We start from the raw sequence: 27,146 nt of genomic DNA, 5'->3' as shown, positions 1-27,146 counted from the left end.
TTTCTTCAATAAATAAAGGATTCTGAAGAAAATGTAAGAGAAAAATAGACAAAGTATATGAACTATACATTTATAGAAAAAGCAACATAATGAATTAATAATAAATAAAAAGGTGCTCAATCTTACCTTGCAAATTAAATTTACACTTTGACAGTGTACTTACACCAACAGTGATGTGATTCATAATCATTGTAGCCAAGGGTAGAGAGCAATGCCTTCAACCTAGCACGCAATACACACGCAAAGTATACATGACAAGTACAGTTAATTTCATTGCAGCATTATGGTAGGAAAAGACTCGAAATGGTCTAAAGCTCCATTTGCAGACTGGTTAGCTAAACTATGGTACATCCACACTAAGGAATACTAACTGGCCATTAAAAAGAATAGGACATCTATATGAAACGATCTGTAAGGTCTCTTGCAAAGTGAAAAAGCAAGATACAAAGTGAGCAGAGAGATGAAAATAGTGTGCTTGTATATGCATGGAATATTTTCTTAAAGATTTAAAATAAACTGGTAACTACATTTGCTTCTGCAGAAGGAGGGACACTTTTATTATATACTCTTAACTGTGTTTGAATTTTTGTCTGCGTGGTATCCAACTTTTCAATTTTGAAAAGTCATTAAGGAGAAAAGCGCATAAAAATGGTATCTTGTTATTTCAAATTTGTCTCTCTTTAGTAGTAAGTAATGTCATTCATTCATTCATGTTTATGTGTTATTTGCATTTCCTTTTCTGTGAACCACCTGTTCTTGTCCTTTTTTGGGGGATTGTACTCTTTATTGATATGTAAGAGCTTTTAACATAATAAAAAAGACTAGCTCTTTGATCATTCAGAACATTCAGACTAGATGGGGACAGAAAAGGTCCTCTTACCCTCTCCCTCGGGGCAGGATCCGTCTGCTCATGTTTAAGCTGTCTAGGAAAGGAGAGGTATGATCTCCCTCCAGCTGCTCTTCTGTTAGTTCACATCCTTCGCTCTCAGTAAGCCCTCCCTTATCTTTAAGCACAGTCCTTCATCTGATAAGTCAGTCCATTTCCTCATTCTCTTCTGTGAAATCTTCTGTAAGATCCTTTCTAGGACTTCAAGTCAGTCTTTCATTCAGCATATAAGAACTTTCTGTGAACTAGATGAAAGATATGAAAAATTGCTGCCTCTGTATGTGCAGCAGATGTGTAACCCTAACACAGTGTTAGAATGTGCCGTATGGAGGTAAATGCAGTATGCTGTAGGGACACAAAGGACTTGCTGCCGGTGTCTCCTGGGTGATCGAGGAAGGTTGCATAGAGAGGGGCAATGCGTCAGTGACTGAGTAGCTACGTTTATTGACCATCTCATACAATAACACAACATTAGATTACCTCCTTAATGTGACTTATGCTGGGTCCTCTTTTTTTCCTTTCTCTCAACACTTCTTCTTGGCAGCCTTAACTAATTTAATGACTTTTAGTATCTAAATGCTGAGACCACTCAGAGCTTCAGATTCCTCTCTCCAGCTGCTTACTTGTCACTTGTACTTGGATAGACATCTCTAATATGACATGTCCAAAGCAGAACTCTTGATTTTTGCCCTCTTTTTCCCCCAGTCTTTCCTATCTCAGTAAATGACTCTGCTGTCTACCCAGGTGCTCAAACCAACAACCTGAAATCATCTTTTCCTCCATCCCTCTTCACATCCTTTGGCCAGCCTATTCTGAAGTTCTGTTGGTTATACCTACAATTTCTATCCTAAATCCCTTCCTCTTCTTTCCACCTCCAGTGTCAGCCCTCTAGTTGGAGCCACTATCTTCTTTCCCCTAGACCAACACAATAGCCTTCTAACTGCTGTCTCTACTTTATTCATTCAACACATATTTATGGAGTACCTACTATGTGTTAGAACAGGGGCCAGGCATTAACCAGCAGTCACCTGAAGAAATTGTAAGGTCTCATATTTGATGAGTATTTCAAAGGGCTCAAGGTGCGTGGTGCACTGAGGATCCATTAGAGCACGACTTGACTTAGTAAGGATAGCAGGGAGGGCTTCCCCAAGAAGTGATGCCTGAACCGAGGCCTTAAGGATGAGTAAGAGAGAGAGACGGAGGTTTCTAGGCAAAGGACATAGTACACATCCTGTGGGAGGTGGGTGGAGAGCAGAGCTAGTAAAGGGGCTGAAAGAAGGCCCCGGTGTGTGGAGCAGAGGGCACAAGGGCAGCCTGGTGCTGAGAGTGGAGACGGTTGGCCTGGCCCACAAGGGCCTGCCTTGTAGGTTCTGTTGGTGCTTTTACCACAAAAGCAGTAGAAAGCCATTGAAGGTTGTAATAAAGAACTGTCACTTGTCCTCTCCCCACACACTCTTGCCCCCTTCCCAGCATTCTTCTGCCTCATTTTCTTTCCTACTCTGAGAGAACCACTTCAGACCTTTGCCTTTTTCTTCAGATTTCTACTGACATCCCAGTTCCTCACTCTAAACTGATGACCTTACCTCATACTTAATTGGGAAAATATCAATAATCATATGAGAAATACCTTATTTTCTCATTACCAAACCACCTCCCTACCTCTGTCTGTACCTTGTGTCTGCACCAGCAAGTGAAGGAAGCATCCTTCCTCCTGTCCCTGCATCCTGGACCCCGCTCCCTCTCATCTGCCCCAGGACTCTGCTTCTGTTATCTCCTCGCCGTCAGTTGTTCCCTCTCTGTTGGATCATTCCCATCAGCCTGTAAACATGTCCATGCCCATCTTGTAAAAACCTTCCCTCCAGCCTGTATCTCCCTCCAGTTACCACCTCATTTCTCTGCTTCTCTTACAGCCAAAACTCTCAAAAGAATTGTTCATATTCATTGTCTCCACTTTCTTAACTCATTCCACTAAAAAGACTAACCACTAGCCACAGGTGTGGTTATTGAGCACTTGAGCTGTGGCTAATGTGTCTGAGGCACTAAATTATTAATTGTATTTCATTTTCATTCATTTAAATTTGATAGCTTCATGTGGCTAGTGGCTACCATATTGGACAGCACAGCTCTAACGGATTTTAATTGCATAATTAACAAACTTTATCATATATATGTATATATATCATACACGTATAAAATTTTGTGCATAAGGCCAGGTGTGGTGGCTCGTGCCTGTAATCTTAGCCCTCTGGGAGGCCGAGGCAGGAGGATCATTTGAGGTCAGGAGTTCAAGAGCAGCCTCAGCAAGAGTGAGACCCTGTCTCTACTAAAAATTGAAAGAAATTAGCTGGGCAACTAAAAATAGAAAAAAAATAGCTGGGCATGTTAGCACATGCCTGTAGTCCCAGCTACTCAGGAGGCTGAGGTAGTAGGATTGCTTGAGCCCAAGAGTTTGAAGTTGCTGTGAGCTAGGCTGATGCCACGGCACTCTAGCCCAGGCAACAGAGCCAGACTCTGTCTCAAAAACAAACAAACAAACAAACAAAAAAAAAAAACTTTGTGCATAAGAGTTCATATTCTTTTCAAATGCATAGAGTCATCATGAGATTCTCCTGAATCCCTCAGGGAAAGATCCTATACAATTTAGCCCAGACCCTGTCTCCATCTTCTTCTTGTCCCTGTCCCTCTCATTCTGAACTGAAACCCACTGGCCTGCATAAACCTGCCGGCGTGGGCAAAGAAAGGACTGAAGACATTCAGCTGCTTAGGATAGTCAAGGAATAGTGAGAAACTCGATGTGGTAGAACATAAGATTGATTCCTTTTACTGCCTGAGCTGGTAAATCTTGATACTGAAGCCCCTGTTATGTGCAGTTTGATTATCCAAAGCTGGGTTCCTAGCCAGTAGATTAGGATCTGGTTGAAAGATACAATTCTTAACACCTTGTCTGGTAGGTTTCCAAACTGGTTTGCTCCATTGTTCTCTTCCCTCTGTGTTTGTGGAAATCCCCAGCCAGGAGTGATGGGGCCCTCCCTGCCCCGCTTGTCACTTTACTGTCAGCAGAGCTCATGGGCCCAAGACCCATCCACTTACCCCAACAGCCGTCTCAAGCCTGCCAGGAATCAAAAAGTAACTCCCTCAGAAAAGCTTGGTTCCCTGGCCTAAGGCAGACCTTGATATAATGACCTGCGGTCAAGGAGACAGGTTAAGTCCCCTTGAGCTAATCAGGAAGTGAATGAGGAAATGGAATTGTACTTTAAAAATCACACTGTGTTAAGTAACAGTGATTCATGTGGGGAGAAAGTTATTCCCTCCTCATTTCTGTTTAAGTTAAGAAGAAAGTCCAACTTTGGTGCTAATATTTCTTTAAATGCTCTCTAGTACCTCCTGATCTTCCTTTATGGGAAGGACAGGCCCAGAGCCTTTGCAGGTAACAGTATCTGGTCAGAATTAAATAACTTGATTTTATCATATTCAGTTTTAAAGCCACCTTCAATTTATGGCAGGTGATACTAGTTTTCCATTTATAGCCATGATATGATGTTTCCTTTTTAAATGTGTCTATGTTTTTAAAGAGTTAGGGGGGTAAAAAGTAATATTTCAGGTGATACTGGATCTAGCACTGTTATTGTCTACTGTAATTCATGAGTGACCAAAATCTGGAAAATGCTGCCTTAGAATCAGCTGTCAAGATTGATGGGTCCATAGGTTTGTATGACTGGTCACATCTTAAGCAAAACTAGCTCTTCCCTGGAACAGCTGTCAAGGCCTGCTGCTTGTCTTTATTCCCTGCTTCTCATCCCAAAGGTTCGTTTACCAAGCAAAAGTTGGGGGTCGCTGGTTCCCAGCCGTGTGCGCACACAGCAAGAAGCAAGGCAAGCAGGAAGCAGCAGATGCCGCTCTCCGTGTCTTGATTGGGGAGAACGAGAAGGCAGAACGCATGGGTTTCACAGAGGTAACCCCAGTGACAGGGGCCAGTCTCAGAAGAACTTTGCTCCTCCTCTCAAGGTCCCCAGAAGCACAGCCAAAGACAGTTAAGACGTCTACTTTTGGTGCTATCTTTTTTTGTTGGGGGGGCTCCTGCTAACTCCTCTCTGGGTGGAGTTGGCTCTGACTTGCTGTCATGTGAGTTATTCCTAGGCTTTAATATTAGCCTCAGTAAAGCATATAACTGTGACAGTAGATGCGAGAGGGAAAAGACGGCTCATGTATCAAGTAGAACTTGATCTCCCTGCCCACTGTGACTATGGTGGACGCAGCCTTGGCTTCATGGTCCTGACACAGCCTCCTGTCCCCACAGCTCCCTCTCACTGGCAGCACCTTCCACGACCAGATAGCCATGCTGAGCCACCGGTGCTTCAACGCCCTCACTAACAGTTTCCAGCCCTCCTTGCTTGGCCGCAAGATCCTGGCTGCCATCATCATGAAGAAAGACTCTGAGGACATGGGTGTCGTAGTCAGCTTGGGGACAGGTGAGTGAGGTTCTGGAACACGTTCTTCCAGGTATCTGCCTCCCACAGTGCCTAGAAGCCAGTCCTTGTCATCTTCCCCTGGAGTCTATGAGAGGGACCCCAAGGCAGGGACAAAAAACTTACATTTCACTTTAGCTACAGCCCATTCAGAGTGAGGAACGCGTTATTTCCTAGAGAAGAGGATATGGGAGTCAAGGAGCTGATAAATTGAGGCTGTTTGTTCCTTTAAGCTTTAAGAACAAACAGCCTTCACCCTATTCATCATCATTTTCCTTCAATTATTCCATTTTTGTTTTAAATGCTTTCCTAGGGAATCGCTGTGTGAAGGGAGATTCCCTCAGCCTAAAGGGAGAAACTGTCAACGACTGCCACGCGGAAATCATCTCCCGCAGAGGCTTCATCAGGTGAGCGAGATCAGAGCGGGCTGGCCGCCCGGCTGTGGAGTGAGCATCACTGCTCTGCTCCACACCTGCTGCCCCCAGGGCGCTGGGCTCCGGCATAGCCTCTGAAGCCCCATCAGACGGGCAGCCTTTGCTTTTAGCCTGGCTATTTGAACCTGTCTTACGGAATCGATCTCCTCTGTGACCCGGGCTGCATCCTGCTACTCGGCCTGTTTTTAAGTGCTGTCCTTTTATCTACTAACTCCGCTTCATGTCCTTTTTAAAAAACCCAAAATGACCTGTTGGTTCTCAGGACCTTGGAATGAGGCAGCCTTCTATCTCCATTTCAGGACCTATGAACAACCTCAACATCCCTGCCAGCTTTCTCCTCTAATTCACCTTTTCTTTAATTTATGAAGGGAGAGACTAGGGTAGAAGCAACAGCCTCCTGTAGTCCTTGAATCAGTTTGTTCTGCCCTAGAATCCCTGTAGCCACTGTAGCAAGGAGCCCTCAGCAGAAATGAAACTGACCCAAAAGGCCAACTTTGCTTTATGGAAGGCTGAGGTTTCCCATGGAGAATTTCCCACCACTTCTTTCTACCTGAGAAATTGTGAAAGGTCTGCACCATTAACACTTTTCCTTACCTGGGGCTCAGATAGAGGTCAGATTATAGAACCAACTGCTCTTCCCAGAATTGAACCCGTCTTCCTAACCAGATTTTTTTTTTGTAGGTTTCTCTACAGCGAGTTAATGAAATACAACCCCCAGACTGCGAAGGATAGTATATTTGAACCTGCTAAAGGAGGAGAAAAGCTCCAAATAAAAAAGACCGTGTCGTTCCATCTCTATATCAGGTTTGCATAGTCTCTGTTGCTGCCGAGCCAGCACTGCCAGGCTCCCAGGATTGGGTATCTTAGGGCTCCTGGCCCGTAAATCAGACCTTATACAGTAAACCACACTCCACTCTGGGTTTGAGATGCATGCCCAGTGCAGAAGGACTCACATAACGCTGCTATCCACCTCCAGCATCCTGTGGTAGTACTCAGAAAACATTGCTTGCTTCTACCTCATCTGACTGTTCTTGAGCCCCAGGAAATTGGGGAAAATGTGCACAGGTGAGTTTGAACCAATGCCCCTGTTTTGCAGCACCGCCCCATGCGGAGATGGTGCCCTCTTTGACAAGTCCTGCAGTGACCGGGCTGTGGAAAGCACAGATTCCCGCCACTACCCTGTCTTTGAGAATCCCAAACAAGGCAAGCTCCGCACCAAGGTGGAGAATGGTGAGTGACATGTGTCCTCCCTCCCTCCCACAAAAGGCTCTGCCAGGCTCCAGGGCCCCAAGTCTCTGCAGGACTGCCACTGGGCACTGGGGTGTTGTTCACAGGAGAGAGAAGATCTGAGTGGAGGAGGTCTGTAGGAGGATCAAGGTTCCATTTTGAATATGTCAGTTTGGGAGACCTGGGAAATCTCCAAATCAAATAGGAGGTGGAGGTGCCCACCTTGAGCTCAGAGGAGAGAGCCTTGCTAGAAAGAAAAATGTGGGCATCCTCCCCCTGTAGGATCTTCACAACAGTGGGAACATGAAGGATTAGCTTGGGGAGGGTGGAGGAAATGAAAGTGATGCAGAACCAAGCCCTGAGGAGTTGGCAGATGAGGGCACTCGTGCCTGGTTTCCCTCCTGTGCAGCTGGCTGCTGAATTTACACTTGGTCCACTAGCTCCTTCTTCTCTCTTGTCTTCTCCTGTCCCCTGACTGTCTCTTCACATCCACTCCTGCTCCCTTGAGCCCACACTTCAGCAGTCATCAGAGTAGTCCTGAAACCCTGCTAGATACCCTAGCTCACTGCTAGGTATTTGCCCAAGAGAAATGGAAACCTCTGTCCATGCAAAAATGAGCACATGAATGTTCATAGCAGCATTATTCATAATAGCCAAAAGAAGTGGAAGCATCCCAAATGTCCATCAACTGATGAATAAATAAAATGTGATATATCCATATAATAGAATATCATTTGGTCATAAAAAGAAATGAAGTACTGATACATGGTTACAACATGGATGAACTTGGAAACATTATGCTCAATGAAAAAAGCCGGTCAACTAAGATCACATATTGTACTATTCATATGAAATGTCCAGAATAGACAAATCCACAGAGACAGAAAGCAGATTAGTGGTTGCCAGGGCTGGGGGTGGGAGGGTTGGAGGGAGATGAGGAGTGACTGCTAATGAGTAGAAGGTTTCTTTTTGGAGTGATGAAATGTTCTAAAATTAACTGTGGTGAAGGTTGCAGAACTCTGAAAATTCTACAAACCACTGAATTGTATGCTTTCAGTGGGTGAATTGTATGGCATATGAATTATATCTCAATAAAGCTGTTACTTAACAAAGAAAAAAACCAACCCTGTAGCGGTTTCCCACTGCACTTCATAGAAAAGCAAAACCTGCCATGATCTCCTGGCTTCATCCTGTGCCACTGTCCCCATCCCTCACATGTGCTATAGTCACACGGGCTCTTTGTCAGCTCCCTGAACAACTAGACCCCTTGCTGCCTCAGGGCCTTCATTTTTGTTTTGTGTGTCTGACACACTCCACCTCTTCCTTCCCCTTTATGTCTCAGCTCCCCTGACTCTTCTGTCCCAGGAGGTTCCCCCTGTGGTCCTCCATCATAGCTCCCTCAAAGCCTTCAGAGCACTATTAGCATCTAGAATAAGTATGAATATATTGGTTTACTTGTTTAGTGTCTTTTCCATTCCTTTCTATGCCCTCACCCCCCGACAAATGTTTCAGGAGGACAAGGATCTTATTTGGTTTTGCTCACCGTTGTTTCCCAGCACAAGCCTAGTGTCTGGCACCTAGTAGATGCTGTGAAATGTATGAAGAATGGATGAATGAGTAGCCTGTGTCCCGAGCCCAAGGAGTACAAACACCACGCCAAGGAGGGGTTTGGTCCAGTGGCCCCTGTAGGTCTGATCCAAGTCTGTCACACAGGGGAAGGCACCATCCCTGTGGAGTCCAGTGACATTGTGCCTACGTGGGATGGCATTCGGCTCGGGGAAAGACTCCGTACCATGTCCTGTAGTGACAAAATCCTACGCTGGAACGTGCTGGGCCTGCAAGGGGCTCTCTTGACCCACTTCCTGCAGCCCGTGTATCTCAAATCTGTCACATTAGGTAAGGGACCTGCCTTGGGATCTGGAACCAGTCTGTCTTCCTCATGCCCAAATCCCAGGAAACCGCATGTTTTGTTGCTAGGTTCCCCTTTCCAAAGTGAACTTGCTTCAGTCGTCAGAAATGATTCTGAGCATCCAGCCTGCTGTGGTAGAGAGGGTTGGGCAGCAAGCCTAAGTGAAAACACCCCAGGCCAGTCCTTTCAAGATGAGTTAAAGAAACGCAGCAGCTTAAAACTGCAGCACTTTAGTTTGCTTGTTCTCCACAGTCCTTGGCCTTACCTGGAACCTCTTCTGTTATGCTTAAATATTTGATGATTCCATATATATCCTGAGTAGCCACAATCAGAAGGCTTTTTTCTCTGTCTTGACAACTCCATTTTGTACCTCCAAATTCCCCATGTGTTTCTGCCTCTTAACAGCATCTGGTACAAACACAGGTGTATACATTTCTCTTTTTTGTACCTAGGTTACCTTTTCAGCCAAGGGCATCTGACCCGTGCTATTTGCTGTCGTGTGACAAGAGATGGGAGTGCATTTGAGGATGGACTACGACATCCCTTTATTGTCAACCACCCTAAGGTGCTATAACCCCATTCTATTTGCCCTTGACATGTTTCTCGTTTCCAACCAATCCTGAAAGCAGAGCAAATGTGCACTGGGGGCAAGGGGAGCCTTTGTTGGTGCCCCAAGAATTTATCCTTTCCTCCTTTTGGATGCCAAGGGCTTTTCTTCTCTTAGTCTGGAATTAATTTGAATCAAGGTGAAGGTAGTATGTCTAGAGTCTGCCCAAGCTTAGCCAAACAGAATCCTAAATAAAGAAGAAAGATCATGGCCCCACGCTCCCTCTTTCCTATGAGTCTTGAGTCCCTGCTTCAGAATCTTATTCCTGAAAGGTTTCCGTCTTTCTCCCATCACTTCTGGGATTCCTAGGTTGGCCGAGTCAGTGTATATGATTCCAAACGGCAATCCGGGAAGACAAAGGAGACAAGCGTCAACTGGTGTTTGGCTGACGGCTATGACCTGGAGATCCTGGACGGTACCAGAGGCACCGTGGACGGGTAAGGAGATGGACAGTGCAGCAAAGGCAAGGCCAGGCGTCCTTGTCCTCACTTGCAAGGGTGCACCACGTGTCTGCTGATCTCAGAACTTAAGAGCTACCTACCCTACCTCGTTTTCTCCACTTCGGGGCCCCCACCTTCCTGGTTCCAGGTGAATAATGAATGCTTTTATTCCTCCAGGCCACGGAATGAATTGTCCCGGGTCTCCAAAAAGAACATTTTTCTTCTATTTAAGAAGCTCTGCTCCTTCCGTTACCGCAGGGATCTACTGAAACTCTCCTATGGTGAGGCCAAGAAAGCTGCCCGTGACTATGAGATAGCCAAGAACTACTTCAAAAAAAGCCTGAAGGATATGGGCTATGGGAACTGGATAAGCAAACCCCAGGAGGAAAAGAACTTTTATCTCTGCCCAGTATAGTATGATCCAGTGACAGATGGATAGGGGTGAGAGAGAGGTAGGTCGTAGCATTCCTTTTTATTTGCTCAAGGGATTTATTTCTCCTCCTTTTTTTCTCCCACCCGCAGTTGGTGTTATTGAGAACTTTGGTTTCCCATTTACCCTGCTTTTTTTGGTATTGCTAGGCAGAGTCTGGTCAGGTGCCTCTTCCCATGTGAAGAGGCAGAGACTAAGGGGAGGGAAAAGGGTTTAACTTTTCCTTCCCTGCAAGGCTAAGTAGTCACTGAGCCCCTATAGCCCATTTCCTCTGAAGTTTTGTTTTAGTTTTTTCCATTTCCTTTCCCTTTGTGTTTGCTACACTGACCTCTTGATTAGGCTCAGTCAACTCTGTGTGCGTCATATCAGGGACTGATGATTCATTTGTGAATTCTGTAGGCCCCTCTCCTTCCCCTTCTCCCCTTCTGATAGTCCTTCCTTGTGATCAAAGTTTCTCTTTGCCCTTCCCAAGAGGGTAAAGAGGTGAACTTAAAGAATTTGGTGAAACATTTACAAGGGCAGGAGTTTAAAACTGCAGTCAGTGCCAATGGAAGTGCTATCAGAATCTGCAAATAATGCTTAGCGATCTTCCCATCTTGCACTTTAGCCAGCTTGGCGGGGCCGGGGGTGGGGTAAGGCAGGGAAAGCTGCCACTCTGGAAACCTATCCCTTGCCCAGGCAGCAGCAAAGGCTAGAACCAGCCAGGCTGGGCCAGGGGAGTTTCCCACGCAGTAGCTGAGGTTTCTGCCTGCAGGTGACACAGACCACTTCCCAGGGAGCACAGATATTCCAAGCTCCAGCCACTTCTGCTCCTAGAACATTCTTAAGAATTTGCCCTGCCAGTGTGGAGTATAAGACCATAGACCCCAAACAACTGGTAGGATAAAAAGTCCAGGACAAGTCCTAGAAGGTCAAATCATTTCTGCTCAGATAATCAGGACTTCGCAAGAATAAGGGCAAAAAATCATGTTGGGTCAGATCACTATTCCACCTGGCATCATATTTCTCATGACAGCAACACCCAGGGAAATTGACTAAGTCGTATGCAAATTAGGAGTTTTAAAAGAATGCCATAGGTGTTGATTCTTTTTTTTTTTTTGTGAGGCAGAGTCTCGCTCTGTTGCCCAGGCTAGAGTGAGTGCCGTGGCGTCAGCCTAGCTCACAGCATATAGGTGTTGATTCTTAACTGCTACGGATAACCTATAATTGAGCAGACTTAAAATTCAGAGGTACTTTTCCATGTATCCAAGCACTTTCACTTTGCCAGAGGTCTTCAGAAGTAGGTTCATGGGCAGGGCACAGACCAGAGGTCTCCCTGCCTGTTAGAGAATCCTTACAGGGTTGACATACAACAAGGCAGTAGTTGCAGGTGAAAGGGCAGGTTGTCTTCAAACTCTGTGAGGTGGATCTTGGTCTGTATCTGCACCTAATGTTGACTCGTGTGGTCAGAGCCTGTGGCCTCTCTCTGGAGTTCAGCTCTGGGGCTAAATCAGCCAACCACACTCAAGAGGACTACAGGGCCGCTGCTGCCTTCAGGACCTGAGCCTGCCTCCTTCCTGTAGATAATGTATCTTCATCTGGGAACATGCTGAGCCAATGCCATCAGGTGACTTTCCGTCCCCACCCCACCCCAAACTGCGGACAAGTTCACCCATTGTCAGGCCCAGCTCTTCAACAGTAGATACATCCACATTTGCACTTTTATTCTTGGGGCCCGCTATACCCTCTGTACTTTTGACCAAAAATTGACCAAAATAAGGAAACCCAAGTTTTTAAAACAGACTAAGGATGTCTGTGCGGAACACCAAAGCGTCCCAAGGAACTGGTAGGAAAATGGCACCTGTCTTCTGGGGTGGAAGGGGCCTGCCTGTTCCTTGGCCCTGTGAGTCTGCCAAAGGCACGTTAAATCAATCCTGGCCCGCACATCTGGGGCAGAGAGATCTCGTGGTTCCCAGCCACTGGAAGGAAGCACATCCTCTCAGTTCTTCACCTGCTGATTCCTCGGAATGTTTGGCCCCGCTGGTCCATCTTGGGCATTAGAATCTCCAGCAGAGCTCTGCCCAGCTGCCTCTTCTTTAATGGGGACAACAGGGGCTCTCAAAAGATCAGATCCCCCAGTAGCCCCTACAATTTTCTCTAGCAAACTTGCAGTATTCAGTTGCTGCTGTAGGAAGAGAGCAAGGCATCCCTGAACTCCACGTGTCTGCTGGAAATTAATCGTCAGGCCCTGCATCACTGCGTCCCCAGGCCCCTCTGAATCACACAGGACAGAGGAGGCAGAGCTTCCGCCGCTGTTCTCTTCATGTTTTTGTCCCATCTTTAATAAGCAGGACCCCTTCCCCCCAACTTTTTTTTAATTATTTTTGTAGTTGATTTGTCTGAACTGTGGCTATTGTGCATTCTTTGAATAATCACTTGTAAAAACTGTCAATGCTTGAAGCTACTTCCTTTATGTTGAAGTGAATTTGTTCGGTTTTGGGGTCACAGCAGTGACTCCAAGAGGAGAGTAGGGAAGAGCCCAAGCATAGACTTGGGTGCCACGATGGCTGCAGTCCAGTTTTATGATTCTGCTTTGTTGTATCCCTTGATAAGTGACTAACAGTATACATTCCTCATAAATAAAAAAAAAAAAAAAGCACCTGAATTGTTAGAAAGCTTTAAATCTTGGTTTCTTGGGGGACATCAAAGTGGGGACAGAGGGACCTGTGGTCCTGGGATTTCTGGTAACAGCACCAGCTGCATGAGACATACAACCTAGGGATAAGGTCATCCTTCAGCCTGCAGAAAGCAGCCATTACCTCCCTGTGCAGGTGAACTTGCGTCTGGGTGGGGTGGGGGTACATCAGGCACCTCTTGATTCCTTCCCAGCTCCGCACACCTCCTTCCCCATCAGAGCCCACTATTCAATAGCTTGTCCTAAGGGAATTGATATGTAAGATTTCAAGGCCCAGAGTAGGAAAACACCCTTGAGACGGTATCACCAATTGTATACACAATTCTAGCTCTCCTTCATGGGTATTTCTCTACCTCTCCAAACCTCCCTATCCCCAGCCGTTGTGCCTGCAGGGCTGTGCATATTTGGAGTAAAGTTGTGGCCTGGACCAGGACAGGCTTGGCTGCAGTCTTAGGAAACAGACCATTTGCTTTTTACTTCATAGGTGGCATCCGAAATATTTCTCCATCTTAAATTTCAAAGAGAATGCACTTCCTTCCACATCGTAATTTACTCCAGAATTTCTGTAAGACTCACCCTGGACTTTTTAGAAATAATCATACCAGAGGACGTAAAATACCTAACAGTGAGGCTAAGTCACAATAAACCTTCTTCCTCGTCCATTATACAGATGGAACAACTGAGGCCAAGAGGGCCAGTGACACATTTTGGGGCATATTACATAAGGACCAGAGGTCCACAAGGTGTCATTCATAGTCTGTTGAAAACCAGTGCTGGGTGAACTGAACAGTTTTAAATTTAAAGACTGTGAAAAATAATGTCTCTATCATGTGCCAGGAACCTCAAGTGCCTCTGTCTCTGTTCTTAGGCAGCTCCTGGTTTCTGAGGGAAATGTAGTGCCAGTCTTAGAAAGTAGACAGTTTCCTTAAAGCCTAAGGCGAGTACCCAGGCCCTGTCTGCAGAGGGACAAGACTGTCCTCCCACCACCCACCCTAAGTGGGCTGGGAAGTAGGGCTGCCCTGCAGGAGGACCGGGCATTTTCTTCAGCTCATCATTTCAATTGCTGGTGGCCTTGCATTTCATTTGGGGGCCTGCAATTTAATACTGTTTCCAGGATTTGGGCCCAGATCAAACTGGTGTTCTGGGAGCAGGTCTGGCCTCACGCAGACTGTAGCTTTGACTTCTCAGAGCGCAGGGCCCATGAGGAAACCCCGGCCATCCCTGCCTCCAGGAGACTCTGCCCAGCCCCTTACCGAGGGTCCTCCCCAGGGGCGATTTCTGGGCTCTGTCTACTCTAGGCCCAGCCATATAGCCATTCCTTTTCCATCTGATGAGTGGATTTATAAGGCAACAAATCACAATAATTCAACAGCACACTGTTACCACTCACCTTTTCTTTGAATTCTTATAATGTCTCACGAGTCCAATTTCTCCAGCATTCTCCCTTTTTCCTGTATTTGCCAACCCTGGCCCATACGGGCTCCCCCTCCAAGCCCAAATACAACAGAGTGACAAGACAACTTTGGAAACCACTTTCTTTATGAGAATCTTGAGTTCCTAATGAGTCTGGCCTGGGGTGGGCTAGACCAGTGCAAATATTCCAGGAGTGCGGACAGGAGAGGCCAAGGGCAGTGTGGGAGATGGGGGACACCAAGGGTGGGGGAATGAGGTGTCCTAATGATTCCTAGACCTACAGTCCCTGAGGAACCATGTGACTGTCACACTGACCTTTTGGACCTGTTGGGATGAATATTAAAAGGTGGCTGCTTGTTCTCTGTCTAATCAGGGTTGGTGAGTGGGAGTTTGGCCAGCACCAGTTGGGCTGTGAGGGATGCTTTGACATCAGCCCAACTCTGCCTAGAAACACAGGGTGACAACTGGAAACAACTCCACTCTGGCTTGGGGAGTGACTCAGAGAAGGCCCTGAGTGCCCCTTGCTTTCCTCCCAAGGAGGCTCTTCTCCCACCTGCCTCAAAGCTACAGCAAGAGTGTGGGCTTTGGGGAAGTCAGGTTTCAGGCCCCACACGACTCACCAGCTGTCACTTGGTTTCTCTGAGCCTCATTTCTCTTCTGTAAAACAAGGGCCCCTTCCCTGTAGGATTGTTGTGAGGAATAAAGACAGCGCATCTGAAGGAATTGGCACAGAGGAGACCCTTAGTAAACAGCAGCTAATCTGGGGATTTGGAGAGGACACAGCCCCCAAACTGTCCAAAGAGCATTCCTTATTTCAAGGCCACTAGGGGGAAATGGTCTTGCCCTTCATCTGCAGGTAGCCTTCAGCAGAACACGCCATCCGGGGGGCTGTCTGTGTCTTGTTTCCTTTTAAATTTTCAATAACTTGATGCCAGCTGTTCCAGTATTACATACCTCACTGGCAGGAAGCTGCCTTCCTCCCACTACAGTGCCAACTGTGAAAAGCAGGGAGCCTGTGCATGCCTTCTTTTCAGACAAAAATAGTTACCAGATCACCTGTGGCCTTCCCATCTCTGATGGAGATAATCCCAACTCAGTTCCTCCCTTCACCCCTCCCAAACCCACTTTGCTCTGGGTTTCAATCCAGTTTTTTCCACCTCCCTCTTCAGATCTGGAGCCTCCTCCAGTCCTTGCCCAGCACTGAGCTGGGTACCCAGTTCTCTCCAGAGACAGCCCCACCATGGAAAGGAGGCAAGGCCTTCCCTGACATCACCAAGGTAAGAGGACATAGGACCCAAGAGTGGAAGAAACTGGTTCCCCAAAGCTTTCCAATGCCCTTAAGGGTTCAACTCTGTCCTGACACATGGTGACACCTTGCCCATGCAGTGGAGCCCTCCTCCCTCTACCTCTGCCCTCCTCCCCCACAGGCACCCAGAGATGGAGGGAATGGCACATCCCAGGTAACCCTTCCGTGCACATTGACCTCTTTCTTCCCTGCTGCAGCCCTCAGCCAGCTCTGTCATCATTTCACAGATGCAGAACAGCAAGGTCAGAGTTAAGTGCCTTATACAAGGTCGGGCAGCAGCCTCCGGGCTTCAGTTTCCTTATGTGTTAAATGGGTCGTGCAGAGGACTTGAATAAGCTGCTTTCTACCATCCCCTCTAGCACTGTTCACTGACTGACTTGGAGAACAGCCACAGAAGCAGCCGATGGGGCCTCCCTCGTGGCCCAGGCCCTGGGAGAGCCAGGAGGGCAGGCTTGAAGCTGGCACCCTACCCTTAACATGGAGGGTTCCCTTCCTGTTGCTGTTTTGAGTTCCAGGACACTTTCCCCAAGCCTGAGTTTGAGAAAGGTTCAGGCACAACACAACCACTCTCACTTTTCTGTTCTAGAAGAGGGAAGTGTCCATGGAGCAGAGACACTTCCCCTGCTACCAAAAAGCGACGTCCGTGAGCCCACTTTGACAGGCGGGAAATGCACGGAGGTGCATCTCACGCAGCTCCTGGCTGAATGTCTCACTGATGTTCTTCCACAGCCAGCACAGGACCAGAGCAGCCTGGGGTCCCTGAGCACACACCTGTGTCGGAAGGGGCAGACCCAGAAGGGAGGCAGGGCCAGGGCGAGGGCTTGAAATGGAGTGAAACTTTGCTGAGGATGTGCCAGAGAGAAGCCCACCCACCCATGAGACTCCCTAGAGCAGTCCCTGTAATGTTCCCTCCAGCAGCACTCCCCAAGCTCCCCCAGGTCCAGGCCCTGTTGGGGGAGACTAGGTTTGCTCAGGGAAGAGAAGGGGCAAGGGTGGGGGCTGGGCAGGAGGTTGGCGTGATGGTCAGGCGACCCCATTCCCACCGGTTCCAATTGCCTCTTGGCTCAGCATTGGTGAAGCATCTATTCTGTGCCAGGTACAGCGCTGGTTTTGCACAAGCATCGCTTCGTCCTCACAGCAAACCCATGCAGAGAGCATAGCTATCCCCATTTTATAGACAAGGAGGCTGAGGCCTGGCAGGCAAAGGGACTTGCTTGAGATGGCTCCGTGAGTAGCAGAGGTGGGATGGGAACCCAGACTCTGGGATCCCTGTTCAGTGCTCTTTGCCTGTGCTGTCTCCTCCCACCTCACTCCGCCTAGAGAAGCAGGAGTCCCAGCTGGGCTCCAGAGAACAGAATGGCTTGTGTGGGGCCAGGTCCCTTGGGTGCACTTGGCAGACTGACCCCTCTGTGACCTGCCATACACTGGCTTAGCACCGAGCACAGTCTGGGACCACAAATCAGAGCCAGTCATATGGCAGGGAAGGGGATGGGGCAGGAGATCCCTTCAGAGGTCTGATTCCTGGGCTAACAGGCCAGGTGGCCTCTAGCCGGCCCCTGGGCGCAGTGTCAGGACATAGCCTCTGGGGACCCACAGGACAGGAAGCTGAAGCTGTGCCTTCCAGGGGGTCACTGGCAGCAGCAGACCTGTCCTTCCAAAGGTCTGCTTCAGACCTGATCAGGTTTGGTTGGGAGCGAGAGCCAGATGGAGCTACGAACAAGGATTGAAGCGAGCTGTGCGATGGAGCAGAGTTCTGGCCATTCGCCGCCTGCTCGCTGGCCTCCACGGCCGGCTCTGCTGTCCAGCCCAGCTCTGCTGTGGGCAAAAGGCTGGGTCTGCTTAAAGCTAACAGCCTTAGTTTACTTCCTTCAAGTAATCAGTCAGTTCAAAGTGGGGAAAAACAGGACACTCGGCAGATGGATCTCAGGGCAGGGAGGAAGGGTCAGAGACCCACGTGGGCTTGTCTCACCTTCTGGGTCTCTTTCTTCATCTGGAACGTGGCTCACGTTGGACTCCATGACTGTAAATGGTTTTTCCACCTCCAAAAGCCTGTGAACTTGCACTTTGCACACAGTTCAAGTATCTGGACCTCAGACTCCAAGCAGCCACCCAAAGATTCAGAACTTAGAGACTCCCCTAACACCCAGCCTTGCCCACCACACCCTGAGCCCGAGTGACACAGGAAGAGGGAAGTCTAGGGGGTGCAGAGAATTCTTCATCAGGCAGAAGGGGACCTGGGACTGGGCTCTGGATCCCTTAGAAGCAAAGGGCTGGGGTTAAGTTGGAAGCCTCCCCAGGAGTCTGTGTCCGCAGGGCCAGGCTAAGCCCTCTGGGCGGAAACCACTAACCATGTGGGACCCACCCAGCCCAGCTGCTGTCCACTCGAGCAGGGGCAGATGTTAGGTCACACCCAGGCCTCTCTCTTGCTCCGCCCTTCTCAGCTGCCGTTGTGTCCTCCCACCCTCCTCCCATACTCCCCTTCTCCCGTGACTTGGAGGCAGCAGATGGTTCTGTCCCCTGCTTGGCTCCGTCCCCCTCACTCTCCTCAGCGTGGAAGGCTCTGATATCTCTGTCCTCCACTTCTCAGCCTTCATCCCCCACTGTCAACACTACTGCCTGGGCAGGTGCGAGAGAAGGAGAGCAGCCAAAACCTGATGCAGCTGGCGCAGCCTCCAGGTCGGTGCTGGCTGTGTGTGGGTGGAGGTGTGGAGAGGAGGGGCTCCGGATGAAGCAAAAGGATGGATCTGCAGGGGCAGTGCCCCTCTTCGTGGCAGCACACTTGTCCATCCTCCACCCACCCTATTGTACGACAGAGGGCAAGGGTGAAGGAGCATGGAGACGAGGACGGTCTCACTTGGAGCTGGGAGCCGAGTGATCTGCGTGGAGGAAGGTGGCGGTGGTGTAGTTCTGGAACAGAGGCTGCAGGAACATGCCAATGGTGCCAAAGACACAGACAAAGACAAAGATCCAGAGGAACAGGCGGTCGATCACCATGGCGACGTACTTCCAGTCCTCACTCACCTGGGGACGAAGGAGGCCCAGGTGTCAGTCACATGATGCAGGATGGGCTTTGAACGGGTACAAGCGGTTCCCACCACACATACACACACCCTAGTCCTCTCCCTCAGTGGAACGCTTTAGAGTGACTTTCTAAAGCATGGCTCTGATCTCAGCAGCCTGTAAGCCTCCGGTGGCCACACTGCCTTCAGGGCCCACCCAAACTCCCAAGTTTGGACTCCAGACCCAGCCATGACAAATATGAGCCTATCTTCTCCCGCCCTACAACTCAGACTTACCAAACCCTAATGTGTCCTCTCAGGTGTCTGTGCTTTTGGATTTCCTTTGTGGCTGGGAATTCTGATCTCCCTTTCTCTACCTTTCTCCTACACATCCTTCAAAGCCCAAATCAAACATCACCTTCTCTATGAGGGATTCCCTGACCCCCAGATCAGAATGAAGCACTGTCCCCCCTGGGTTCCCTCAGCACTGTTTACGCATCTCCATCACAGTATTTTTACTGTACTGTATTGTTTCAACTTGCGTGTCTGTCCCCCTACTAAGCTACAAGCTCCTAAACCACAGGGATCCTGTCTGATTCATCTCTGTAATCCCAGCATCTGGAACAGGGTGCCCCGTAACTGGGTGCTGAGTTAAGGAGTGAATGGCTGCCTCAGCAGGCCTTGCTCGTTTTACAACTGCACAGGAAGCCCCATCCAACAGCATCACCTCAAGCACAGAGGCCCCAGAGGTTGAGAACTGGGTTCCAGATGTGAACAAATCAGTCAAAAAGATAATACTGGCCGGGTTCAGTGGCTCACGCCTATAATCCCAGCACTTTGGGAGGCCAAGGTGGGAGGACTGCTTGATCCCAGAAGTTTGAGACCAGCCTGAGCAACATACTGAGACCCCCATCTCTACAAAAAATAAGAAAAATTAGCTGGGTGTGGTGGCATGTACCTGTAGTCCCATCTACTTGGGAGACTGAGGCAGGAGGATCACTTGAGCCCATGAGTTTAAGGTTGCAGTGAGCTATGACAACGCCACTGCACTCTAACCCGCGCAACACAACAAGGTCCTGTTTAAAAACAAAAAACACTCTGGTTTGAGAGCCAGTGACAGGGCTCGCACACAGGGCCGGCCTTTGCTCAGAGCTGCTCCACTCCAGCCTAAGTCTAGGCCCTTGTCCACATGTTTATCTGGAGCCCGGCCAGCTCAGCGGGTGCAGAGGGGTGACTGTGCACCTTCATTTAGTCAGCAGCTGAATAATCATGCATTTGTGTCACAGCTGTGCCTACTGTATACCTGGCACCATTCTAGGCACTGGGATACAACTGAGCAAGACAAACGCACCTGGCAGTTGACAGTCCACTGAAGGAGAGGGAGACAAAAATAAGTAAGAATTCAAAGTTACATACTGTGTGGGAAACAAAGGGCTGGGGATGGAGGAAGGGAGGGAAATATATAATTTAGAGTATGGTCTGGGAAAGCCTCTTTGAGGAAGTGACATTCAAGCCAAGATCTGCTGAGTGAGAGGGAACCAGTTGTGTCAGGAATAAGCTGAAGAAAAAAACGATTAGACCCAAACTGAGGGGCCATTCAACCAGCCCGCACCCTTTAAAATGTGTATGCCACAAAAGACAAAGTAAGGAACTGTTCCAGAGTGAAGGAAACTAAAGAGACATGACAACTAAACGCAATTTGAGATCCTGGCTTGGGTTGGGTGTGAGGAGGTGATGCTACAAAGGACATTACTGAGACAATCGGAAAAATTTGAATGCAGCCTTTATATCAGATAAAGGAATTAATGCTAAATTTCCTGAATTTGATCACTGAACCTGCTCTTAGGAGAAACACACTAAAGTATTTGGGATAAAGGATTACAGTGTTTGCAGCTTACTCTCAAATAGTAGAGCAAAAATTAGTAATAGTAATAATTTTTTAAAAGGAAAAAAGAAGGGCATGCCAGGCAGACAGACCCATACATGCAAAGGTCCTGAGGCAAGAAAGAGCTTGGCCTGCTTAAGACAGTGAAGCAGATAAGCCAGTGACCTGGGCAAGGGGGAAAAGGCACAAGTGGAAGGGGAGATGTCGTCTATTTGGACACAGGAGCACAGGGGCTAAATCAGGGAGACTACTAGGAGACTCTGCCCTGGTCCAGGCAAGAGCTGATGGCAGCCTAGAATAAGGGTGTTAGTGTGGAGATGGTGAGAAAGGATGAAGTTGAGGATTATTTTGGAGTTTACGTTCACAGGACAGGACTTCTGATGACATGTATGGTGGGGGGCGTGAAAGAGAAAGAACAGAGTCAAGGATCACTTCAGGGCTTTGGCCTGAACCACTGGGTGAATGGTGGTGCCATGCACTAGAAGATGGCGGAACTGGGGGAGGAGCAAGCTGGTGGTGGGGATGTGGATCAAGGACTCAGTTTGGGACATGTTGAGTGTGAGGTGCCTTTGAAGCATCCAAGTAGGTCACTGCATCCTCAGCACCTAGCTCAGTAAATGCACAGCAAGTAGACTGCAGCAGGAGAAGTGAGACGGTTAACTGCAGCCAACTGAGCCCTGCACTGGTGACTCCCACTGGGCCTCAACTGGCTCTGAGACTCCCCTCTTCCTCCATCAGGACTGTAAGACTCTCCCTGGCCCAAGCTTCAACTCCAACCCCATCTCCTGCCATCCCAGGGAAACAGATCTCTGAAGCCCTTGGCCCACACAAACTGCAATGCCCCCACCCTCATCCCCCAACCTGAATGGCCAATCACCATGGCAACAGCTGAGCCTCAGCCTGGAACCAGCCAGGTACCAGGAGACTGACCACAGGACGGGGCCAGCTGCTGCCCAAAGTGGGGAGATGTCCACCCATCATACCTCCCCCCAACACCTGGCTCAGTCTCAAGAAGTCTATTCTGAGCCACTATAGAAAAAAACAAAAGCCCAGTGTGCAGAAAGTGGGGGATGGGTCTAGGGAGCCTAGCCTTCACCCGCCTCCATCTCCATCAATATTTCATGAGGCCAGCAGGGCGCGGTGGCTCACACCCATAATCCTAGCACTCTGGGAGGCCGAGGGGGGAGGATTGCTCAAGGTCAGGAGTTCGAGACCAGCCTGAGCAAGAGTGAGACCTCGTCTCTACTAAAAATAGAAAGAAATTATCTGGCCAACTAAAAATATATATAGAAAAAATTAGCCGGGCATGGTGGCACATGCCTGTAGTCCCAGCTACCTGGGAGGCTGAGGCAGTAGGATCCCTTAAGCCCAGGAGTTTGAGGTTGCTGTGAGCTAGGCTGATGCCACGGCACTCACTCTAGCCCAGGCAACAAAGCGAGACTCTGTCTCAAAAAAAAAAAAACATATTTCATGAGGCCATCCCCTGGGACCTAGAAGTGCAGAAAAGGGATATTGATTTGGGACTCTGTCCTCTCTGCTAAGCAGGCTCATGGAATCTCCTAACCTCGTCACCTCCCCTTCACACACACACACACACACACACACACACACACACACACCCCTACTGTCCTCAATTTTGCTCCCACTCCCACACCCTGTGGGGCCCACTAAGGACTCGTCTCCGTTTGTGGTAAGAGCTGCAGATTAACAACTTGGACGTGGGAATGCAAGCAGCGGGGAGGGACTCTAGGGGGACACGGCCACAGACCAGCTGCAAACCCTAAAGGGCTTCCTCGCGTCCCAGCCGCCCTCCCCACGTAATGACGCCCCAGCTGAGGCATTTCACCCTGGGTACTAGTCCTCAGGAAGACGCAAGGTCATCCTCTACCGACTCCAATTCAGGCCGCGCCGCGGCCTGGAAACCAACTGAGAACCGAAGCCAGGCCCACTACACAGGCCTGACTCACATCCCCCACCCTGTTAGCCTTGCGTGTCTACGGATGCCGCCGCTTGCCAGACACCCAGGCCCTGGCAGACCCCGTATCTCACGCCCCGGGCCCAGCTCGCCGCACTCACGCTCTGGTCCTCGTCCTCGCTCCGCATGTGGTCCGCAATGAAGCGCACGCCGTCCACTGCCTCCCGGAGGCCGCAGCCACACGGCCCCCCTGAGCGCCCCAGGCCGGCCGCAGGGGCGGGCTCGGCCCCGAAGGCCCCGGCCAAGCCCTGGACGGACGCACGGTTGACGAAGCACGTGCAGGAGTCGGCCCCGGGGGCTTCGCGGAAGAGGAAGGCGCCAGCACCTTCACGCTCACGCTGGCGACGCCGCAGGCGCAGGCGCTGGCGGGCGCAGTGGTGGCGCGGCTGCTGCATGAAGAGGAGTGCGGGCAGCTTCTCCAGAAAGACCACCTTAACCCAGGGCGCCATGGTGTGTGTCGTGGGCGAGCGGTGGTGCACGTTGAGCACACACACGCTGGTGACTATGGAGAAGGTGACAAGCACCATGGTGAACATGAGGTACTTGCCAACGAGTGGCACGTCAAGGGAGGTGGGAGGCACGATCTTGGAGATGAGCAGCAGGAAGACCGTGAGCGCCAGCAGCACGGAGATGCACAGCGTCATCTTCTCACCACAGTCGGACGGCAGGTAGAAGACCAGGATGGCCAGTGAGGTGATAAGCACGCAGGGGATGATGAGATTGATGGTGTAGAAGAGTGGCTTGCGGCGAATGATGAAGTCATACGTGATGTCCACGTAGGTGGAGTCGTCAGGGTTCTCATTGCGCCGGCCGGGCAGCGCCACAATGTCCCACTCGCCACTGGGTGTGAAGTCGTCCAGGCTGGCCACATCACTCTTGAGCACCAGGTCAATCTCCGTGCGGTCATATGTCCATGAGCGGAACTTCATGGTGCAGTTCTGCTGGTCAAATGGGAAGTGCTTTACTTCAATCTTGCAGGCACTCTTGTAGATGGCCGGGGGCAGCCAGAAGATGCTGCCATCATAGGAGACCACAGCATTGGAATAGAAGGACACCTCATACATGCCGTCAGCACTGCCAAGGGAAGGGCACCATCAGTCCTATCCTAAGCATTCCTTCATCCCCACCCATCGACCCAGCCCTGAGTAGGAGGAAAACCACAGGGAGGTACGAGGAAGGGAAGTGACCATCCAGGAGCACAGAGAGGTGGAGCAGGAAGTGATCAAGAAGGGGATATGGGGAGGGGGTTGGTGGCCAGAAGAAGTGTCCTGGTCAGGAGGCCTGTGTGGCCCCTCAGAGGTAGAAGAGGATGGAAGGAGGGAGGGGACACGCCTGCTACTTGTCACACATTGCGTAGGCTGGTTGCTCCTCATGAGAGTAGAGAAGTTTAGGAAGCTGGGGAGGCCAGAGTGAGGAGCCCCAAGCAGTGGCGGGGAGACAGGGATGGGTGGGAGCAGGGCATGGTCTCATTAGTTGAGGGAGGTGGTTTTGTACCTTAGAGGTGAGAGGGATTAGTTCAGAAGACAGGATAGGACTTAGAGGGGAAAATGGGACCTTAGGGTTCTTTGATCCTGCCCAGGCTTCTGGGAAAGCCTGTTCTTGAATCAGTTTAGGCACTGGGGGTTGTCAGTCCTTGTATCTATCCCTACTGCAGCACCAAATATACCCTGGGAGTCCTAGTTGGCTGGGAGGGGGCTGGTCATGGCCTAAGTCACCTTGGCTGTCCACGCTATACCTCACTGGTCTAATCTGTCTGTCTGGGTCGTGACTGCATATTTGCCTATTAAAAGTCCCTTCCCTCCCACAGCATAAGCTAACTTCTCTTATTTTCTCTAAGACTCCTTTCCTCCATGAGCATTTCCCTGGTCTCCCCCAATGTTCCCATTACTCCAGGGTCACCTACTTGTTATACAGGACCACATCTGGGAGCCAGATGTGTTTGGAAGGGAGCCGAACTTTCTTCATGTTGTCGAACTCCTCAGGCTTCCAAGTGAGGCGATAATCCTCCCACTCCTGGGAAAGGAAGAGAGGGAGGCAGTACTTCTGGTACTTCTGCCCTCGAGGTCAAGGAAAGGGGCAAGACAGGCCCCATATGGCTTGAGGAAGCTTTTAAAAAGCCAGCCTCCTCCCCACAGTGACTTATCTGCCCACCAAGTGTGGCTCATACAATACTTTCTCATTTAATTTGCACAGCTAGGCCGAGGTACAGTATTACAACCTGCCTTTTACAAATGAAAAAATGAAACTTGCAGAGTTTAAAATGCTTAAAGTTACAGAGCTAGTGATTTCTGACACAGAGTGGCAGAACCAAGATTCAAACCTAATTATTTAGGACTCCAAAGTCTATACCTTTCTGCCTCTTTTGAGGAGATTGAGAAAGAGAAAAGCACATGCAAAATAAATAAATAAATAAATAGGAGGAAAGAGAAAGTCGGTGGGAAGAGCACTTACCTGGGTCAGCCAGACATTGGTAGTCATGATCTGCTCCCGCTCATGCTATGGGGAAGAAGAGAAGCTGCTGAGAAGGCCCCCAGCCTATGGGCCCACTGCCACCACCCAAGGGTCCCTCTCACACTGCCCCAAGCCTTGGAAACACCAGAGGAGTAAGCACAGACATAAATATATTCTGGGTGGGATGACTTTAGTAGCTGGGCAAAGAGTCTGGGACCCCCACTCACCACACTGATAAGCTGGGCCAGTGATACCATAAGCTGTACTGTCACCAGCTCAGAGCCATTGGTGGCTGGGCGGATAAGCTTATTGTAGCGGGAAGGATCCAGAAGATGCTCCACCAGCCGCTCCTCTGTATCTGTACCCCACACCCCTGGGCAAGGGAAAGGTAGGAAGTAAGCAGGCAAGGAAGAGCCACTCAGGATCCCACCCTGCCCAGGCAAGTAGGATAATCCGGGCCCCACCACTAGCTTCCCACTGTTCGATCCCTAAGGATACTGCAAATGCTTAGGTACCCCCAAGGAGGCCCCAGATTAAGACCCTCATAGAGAAGCCCCTCTCTAGGAAGACTAACCAAGAATTCCAGAGATGCCTCCAGACTAATAACCCACTCTGCAAGGATCTGTGGAGACCTGCTCTTCCCCCAAGGTCTCAGAGGGTGGTTTGAGATTTCTGCTTCCCTGGCTTCCCCAGAAAATACTTATGATTCAAAGGATGTTTTGGAGGGTGGTGAAAGGGAAACAGTTATTTGTGTCCCACCACACACCCTTTCCCCTCAATGAGTGCTCATCTATGTGTGCAAATAACATTGTGTGTCTCCACATGTGACTGTGGTCATGACACCATCCCCCACCACCCCAAAGGCACTGAGTTGGAGTAGGACCGCTGGGCTGCCTAAGCTGTGGGTCAGGGCATATATTTAGTCCCAAGTTCTATACATACAGGAGCCCATCCCTATGCAATGGCACGGGTGTGGAAAGCTCATTCAGTTGTCCATTCCCTTTGTAACTTCCCCTCCACACACTCTACCCCTTTCTACAATTTTGCATTAACACACCCCTCCCCACCCACTCAGAGAGCTCCTTCCTAGTCAGCCTGGCAGAGGTCTTCCCTTCCAAGTCTCCTTTGCTACCCTACAAGAGGGCTGAGAAGTCAGTTCTCTCCCCTTCCTACCTTGCCCAGTGTAGGGGATGGGAAATGGGGTGCTGAACCAGGTAGATTTCTTGAGATAATGCTTCACAAAAAGTCGGGTGGCAACTCAGTGTCATCAGGGTTGGCCTTCCTGCTATCCCAGAAAGCCCGGGGAGATCCCCTTCCTCCTGCCTCTCCGTGCCCACACCCTCCCACCACCACTGGCTGTTTCCACCTCTTCCTTACATCACTTACTCCTTCGGGTTTGTCCTCTCCCAATTCAGTCTCCTAGGTGCTCCCTGCAATCCTGAGGGTCTCTCTTTTAATCCCCAGCAGACTCCTCCACCTCTAGGGAATCTTTGCCTTCCACCTTCTGGCCTAGCAGGAGTCAGAGCGTGGAGTCTTGGGCCATTGGCTGGGGTAGGGGGACCTAGCTGGTGATCGTCCTTACCTGAGCACAGCCCGAGGAGGCCGCAGCTGAGGAGCAGCGCCATGGGGCTGGAGCGCCCGGCCATGCCGCGGGCATAGCTTGCTGCCTTGCCCGCACCGGCCCGAGCGCCGCGGGCGGGGCGCTGTCCGTGGTGCTGAAGCCGCGCCCGCCGGGAGCTGGGCCAGGCGGTGCCGGCCGCCGGGCGGTCCCTGCGGCTCAAGAAGCAGACCGCCAGGAGACACCAGCTTCTCGCTTATCCTGGTGTGAGCAGGCGGAGGCTTTTCCGGCTGCTCTTCCAGGGAATACAATCGGGACGGTGGGGGGAGGAGTCTCCGCCCCGGAGGCGGAAACGCTGATTCCCAGGGAAATAAGGGGGCCCCTGGGTGGGATACTCTGACCGGTCCCGCCTAGCTAGGATGTGCGTGAGGGGGAAGAAAAGCTGTCCCTCTACGGGACGGTGGAGGAGTTCTGAAGCCGTGAAGC

The 27,146-nt window shown here is 49.9% G+C and overlaps 2 protein-coding genes and 1 long non-coding RNA gene across 4 annotated transcripts in view; 2 read left to right on the top strand and 1 right to left on the bottom strand.

Annotated features, from left to right (window-relative positions):
• ADAR (adenosine deaminase RNA specific) overlaps positions 1 to 13,037 on the top strand; it is a 29,157-nt gene extending 16,120 nt beyond the window's left edge. The window contains exons 7-15 of one of the 2 annotated variants that reach the window (XM_045545211.1): positions 4,691 to 4,838; positions 5,184 to 5,355; positions 5,666 to 5,759; positions 6,468 to 6,590; positions 6,883 to 7,016; positions 8,727 to 8,909; positions 9,375 to 9,487; positions 9,839 to 9,966; positions 10,147 to 13,037. In XM_045545211.1, coding sequence (XP_045401167.1) covers positions 4,691 to 4,838; positions 5,184 to 5,355; positions 5,666 to 5,759; positions 6,468 to 6,590; positions 6,883 to 7,016; positions 8,727 to 8,909; positions 9,375 to 9,487; positions 9,839 to 9,966; positions 10,147 to 10,384 — 1,333 coding nt within the window. In that variant the 3' untranslated portion in view covers positions 10,385 to 13,037. Of the gene's footprint in view, positions 1 to 4,690; positions 4,917 to 5,183; positions 5,356 to 5,665; positions 5,760 to 6,467; positions 6,591 to 6,882; positions 7,017 to 8,726; positions 8,910 to 9,374; positions 9,488 to 9,838; positions 9,967 to 10,146 lie in introns of both variants that reach the window. The other variant, XM_045545210.1, reaches the window with a different exon arrangement.
• A 1,063-nt stretch (positions 13,038 to 14,100) lies between these two features.
• Positions 14,101 to 19,668, top strand: LOC123634031. The gene is made up of 3 exons (XR_006733850.1): positions 14,101 to 15,763; positions 18,380 to 18,468; positions 18,606 to 19,668. It is a non-coding gene; the product is annotated as an uncharacterized LOC123634031 (long non-coding RNA).
• On the bottom strand, positions 18,539 to 26,889 carry CHRNB2 (cholinergic receptor nicotinic beta 2 subunit). Its single transcript, XM_045545209.1, has 6 exons — positions 26,685 to 26,889; positions 25,330 to 25,475; positions 25,103 to 25,147; positions 24,555 to 24,664; positions 22,753 to 23,725; positions 18,539 to 18,813 (listed from the first exon to the last, which is right to left on the bottom strand). The coding sequence occupies exons 1-6, from the start codon at positions 26,746 to 26,748 to the stop codon at positions 18,643 to 18,645; spliced, it is 1,509 nt and encodes a 502-aa protein (XP_045401165.1). The 5' UTR covers positions 26,749 to 26,889; the 3' UTR covers positions 18,539 to 18,642.
• Between the last annotated feature and the right edge of the window lie 257 nt (positions 26,890 to 27,146).

This window comes from Lemur catta, chromosome 3 (assembly GCF_020740605.2).
Source record: "Lemur catta isolate mLemCat1 chromosome 3, mLemCat1.pri, whole genome shotgun sequence".
NCBI lineage: Eukaryota > Metazoa > Chordata > Mammalia > Primates > Lemuridae > Lemur > Lemur catta.
The sequence above is the reverse complement of the archived record's forward strand: the minus strand, read 5'-3'. Positions and strand labels throughout refer to the sequence as shown.